Consider the following 5000-nt stretch of genomic DNA (forward strand, 5'->3'; position numbering starts at 1 on the left):
AGAGAGAGAGAGAGAGAGAGAGAGAGAGAGAGAGAGTTAATTTCAGATTTTTAGAGAAATAAAAATACCTAATGTGTGAAGCCTTTTAAACAGTTACAGATAAAGAGAGAGAGAGAGAGAGAGAGAGAGAGAGAGAGAGAAAGTTAATCTGAGATGCTGTCCGGAATAAGATTCCTGGAGACTTCGGGGTCCTTTCCAACTCTCGAGGACTTTGGGGACATCCGGGTGAATAGGACTTCTGAGGAATCCTAATTAATATCTTTTTGGATCCTGCTTAGTCAGACGGGCATGAATTTATTTGCCATCAGCTGATGAGCAGCGGTCCACTCAGCAACGCTTATGGCAGCCTACTGATGAATAAAGGCTTGGACACGAATGTTTATGGGCTATCAACAGATGTTTTGGTATTGTCTCTCTCTCTTTTCTCTCTCTCTCTCTCTCTCTCTCTACGAACGAAAGACCTTCACGTGAACGTTCAGGGGCAATCAACAGATGTTTTGGTATTGTCTCTCTCTCTCTCTCTCTCTCTCTCTCTCTCTCTCTCTCTCTCTCTCTAGACGTCTCGAGAGACATGGCTAAAAAATAACTCGGAATATCACCGCTCGCGCGCGAAACACGACGACACAAAGTTTCCAGGGCGGGAAAAACGCCGAAAGCTGTCGCGCCAGAACTCTGTAGATAAGTTTGAAATTGCCTACTCTGCGTTGGAGAGGAAGGGCCCGTCTCTCTCTCTCTCTCTCTCTCTCTCTCTCTCTCTCTCTCTCTCTCTCAAACATGACTTACTAATATATTGTTACTCAGTCTCTCAAAGAAAATATAGTGAATGAAGTATTTATAGATAGGCCTTTGCTTACACAAAAACTGACTTTCTTCTCTCTCTCTCTCTCTCTCTCTCTCTCTCTCTCTCTCTCTCTCTCTCTCTCCCCACCCTAGCAATCAAGGGGGACCTGGAAGTGTCCCCAAAAATGAGACTAGGAAACGGAAGGTGACGGAAACTCAGTGTGCGTGTCTGGAAGTTTCCGGAAACGTCTGGACGTGTCTGGAAGAGACCGTGAGTCCTGGAAAGGAAGATAGCACGTACAAATGAAATATGCTCCAGGTGACACTTTCACTTTGCAAGTGTTCAAGTGTTAGGTCTGCAGAGGGAAGCGATTTAAGTCCTGTATAAGAATATGAAAATGATTGTTTATGATTTATAAACGAGATATGGAAGATAGTTGGTTGGTTAAAATAAGAAATGATAATTGAATGATCGAATGAATTGTGAACTAAATCCACTTGCCTTCAAAGATTAATGATTTAGTGATGGAGGGAAAAGATTAGATAATAATAATAATAATAATAATAATAATAATAATAATAATAATAATAATAATAATAATAATAATAATAATAATAATAATAATTATAATAATAATAATGGCTATGACTATATTACATGATTTTATGTTCCTGTTTGTCTATCATATTATAGATAAGAGTTTCATAAACAAATGGAATCGTCGTGTTTACGCGTGCGCGCGGGCACACACACATACACACATACACTCATGCATATATACATTATATATATATGTATATATTAATTTATATATAATTATATATTTAAATATATCATAAATGAATATATATATATGCATATATATATATATATATATATATATATATATATATATATATATATATATATATATATATATATATATATATATATACAATACTGCCAAACCTCTTGTTTACAGAACTAATAACACTGAAATTAAACTTTCCCACAATTATATTAGGCCATCAAATTTTTCATATCATCAAGGAAACAGATTGAAGTCTATAGATCTTGCTCTCCAAGAGTGGAGAGTCCCCCTCTCTCTCTCTCTCTCTCTCTCTCTCTCTCTAGAGCGTTGGGGAGTCCAGCCCCTTCATCCACGAACTGAATCCGATCATGCAAGATTCGATTCCACTGTTTCCAGATTAGAGATCGGATCAATTTCTGCCATTTTTTTTTATCTGTCCAAGCGAAAGCCTCTCTTGGGGACGTATTGGTTTTATTCAGGTAGGCTATTTCTTTCTTTCTCTCTCTCTCTCTCTCTCTCTCTCTCTCTCTCTCTCTCTCTCTCTGTCGTCTGTCAGTGGAATTAATAATTGTGGAAATTACAAAGATGATTGACTGCATGTCAATGTCGTTATAAGCCAAAGATGATTGACCTGTGTCTAGAGAGAGAGAGAGAGAGAGAGAGAGAGAGAGAGATTGTTCAGGCACTGATCTTATCAAAAAAGCTATCTACAAAATTGACAGACAGATGAATAGATAGCCACTAAATAATGGCTTCTGAAACCAGAGGTGTTTTCATCGAGCACAGCTGCATATTAACACCTGTTTTTCATCCTCGACGTTCAGAGTAACTCGTCATGTACCACACGCACCTATACTGTTGAACGTTCGTGGCCCCACCAAAAAATAGTAATTGGTAACTCGCCATCGGGAAACGATTTTACCTGGAATCTGAAAAAAAGATTTCTCTAAGGTCATCCCTTTTAGGAATATTAAACTGAGAAATATATTTTTATTGTTTATTTCTAAAAGAGTACAAAGATTATTACGTTGCCTTTGAAAGAAGTATCTATAATAATAATTTACTAAAAGGAAAAACTAATAATTTCAATATTAAAATAGAGATTATCTAATATCCCAAATCACAGGTGTAACAGTCTAATTTGTTTCTTCCTTCTATTTCCTCCATTTGACCTCTTCTCCCGTTCATTTATCTCTACTCTCTATTCCTTTCATCCCCCTTCCTTCTTCCTCTACTGTCTCCTGAAAATAAACGAAGACTAATATGAAGAGAGTGTTCGAAAAGACCAAATCTTCTGACGCAAATAGAACGCACCCAAGCGCCCAGGAACCTCTGGTTTACGAGGCCCGTTCACTGCGAACATTTTTCCATTTCTCAAAAGAAAATATTTCCCGGGCGGAGTCTCGTGGAATTCGTTCAGAAAGTTTAAGTGGATCTCTGCTTGATTCATACCGAAACGCGTTGCCTTTGAAGTCAGTTGGGAATGATTTAGTTATTTGTGTTTGTTCAGAGTGAAGAGAACGGTTCCTGGATGCGCTTTGGCTTTGCAAAGGGATGGGGTTTGTCGGGAGGAAAGGAATGTTTATTAGTAACTCATCAGAAAGAAAGGAATGCTGTTCAGTAAGTAAGGAATCAAGTGTATGGTCGTAGGATGTGTTTTTAGAATCAAACACACACACACACACACATATAAATAAATATATATATAAATATATATGTGTATAGTATAGATATAGATATGCATACATTTATATATATATACATATATATATATATATATATATATATATATATATATATATATATATATATATATATATATATATATATATATATATATATATAAACAAGCCTTCCACCTTCCTCCATTGTAACTGCTAGACTCAAACATACTTTCAGACTCAAACACACAACAAGAAAAATCCCCGGCCCTCTCTCTCTCTCTCTCTCTCTCTCTCTCTCAACCGACATCTCCCAAAGCAAGATTTTTCCTTTTGCCAGACTCACCTGTGTGGATCTGTCAGGTGAGCGAACCGAGATCCCCAGGCAATAAAAAAGGAGAGGAGTTACAGGGGTAAAAACGTTCCCCTGTGGTGGAGGGGGGCTTGGGTCCCCTTGGGTTGGGGGGGGAGGAGAGATGGGATTAGGGTTTTGGGATGGTTGGTCCTAGTTCATCTAGTGACGTTGGGGTTGGGTTCTTTTGTTGCTGAATGTTATGTATTCATATTTGTATAGAATAATAATAATATATATATATAATGTCTTTTATATATATATATATATATTGTTCTCTCTCTCTCTCTATATAATCTCTCTCTCTCTCTCTCTCTCTCTCTCTCTCTCTCTCTCTCTCTCTCTCTGTGTCTGGCCTGCAGAGACAGAAAAAGTAAATAAATTTTAACAACGTTACAGCTAATTAGCTGGAACTTTACAGAGGCACGGTTCTGGTTAGGTGCAAACTTTTAAAAAACGAAAGCGAAAAATACTTCAGTATCGTCTTTTCCTTGGAACCCTGCGCAACTTCAGGAAAGTATTCATTTTTCAACTGAGTTAATTATCAGACTGGGAATGGAATATGCTCGAGAAGAAAATTGAGCTAATGTGGTTCATTGGAACCATTTGACAGAATTGAAAACATTGATTTTATAGACACAGAAAGCCTATCTTGCAAACTAGGACAGAATTGAAAACCTTTTTTTTTGTAGGCACAGAAAGCCTGTCTTGCAAACTAATCCGGTACATTTGAACAACACGAAGGGATTAAATACTTTTTTAACTCTCAGTTAAAAGACAAAATTGATTTTCTAGAAGCAAAGAACAATAATTACCTAAGAAAGTCTCTCAGGAGAATACGTCACTACCTTATAACTCTCTAATTGAGGCATATCTTTTTCAACATCATCTTGCATACAGTGTGTGATTATTATTTCTCTCCATACAGAGAGAGAGAGAGAGAGAGAGAGAGAGAGAGAGAGAGAGAGAGAGAGAGAGAGAGAGAGAGAGCCTTTCACCAAGTCTACCTCATTTCGAGAAGCAATGAGACTAGCCCCTTCACAGCTCCCACTACGTATTGTTTACAAAACTTCTTCTGCTCGTTTCCTCCTGCGACGATGGGGCGCCATTGTCACCGCGCGAACTTTCGAAACTAACTTGTTCTTCCTCTTACTCTTCCTCCTCTTCTTCTTCTTCTTCTTCTTCTTCTTCTTCTTCTTCTTCTCCTTCTTCTTCTTGAACAAGTGGTAGGTTGTGTTATGGACTATTTGAATCAAAATTCAAAACATGTTTCAAGTTTCGCGTGTTCCCCGCGACTGGTAATGAGAAATTCCTGGCCGTTTCTTCGTGAGGAGGCTGACAAACATTCACCTCGTATTCTGGCTGTGGTTTAGGTAAATGCAGCGAGGTAAGTTTCTAATAGAAAATACTTGATTC

General features: G+C 37.7%; 1 protein-coding gene across 1 annotated transcript in view; it reads right to left on the reverse strand.

The window, feature by feature from the left end:
- The window catches only part of LOC136856020 (mucin-2-like), a 33448-nt gene that overhangs the window by 28008 nt on the left and 440 nt on the right, over window positions 1–5000 (reverse strand). The window contains exon 2 of the mRNA XM_067133573.1: window positions 4722–4827. Within this exon, the coding sequence (XP_066989674.1) occupies window positions 4722–4827 (106 nt within the window). The remainder of the gene's footprint in view (window positions 1–4721; window positions 4828–5000) is intronic.

The sequence above is a fragment of the Macrobrachium rosenbergii genome, chromosome 34 (genome assembly GCF_040412425.1).
Source record: "Macrobrachium rosenbergii isolate ZJJX-2024 chromosome 34, ASM4041242v1, whole genome shotgun sequence".
In the NCBI taxonomy this organism is placed as follows: Eukaryota; Metazoa; Arthropoda; class Malacostraca; order Decapoda; family Palaemonidae; genus Macrobrachium; species Macrobrachium rosenbergii.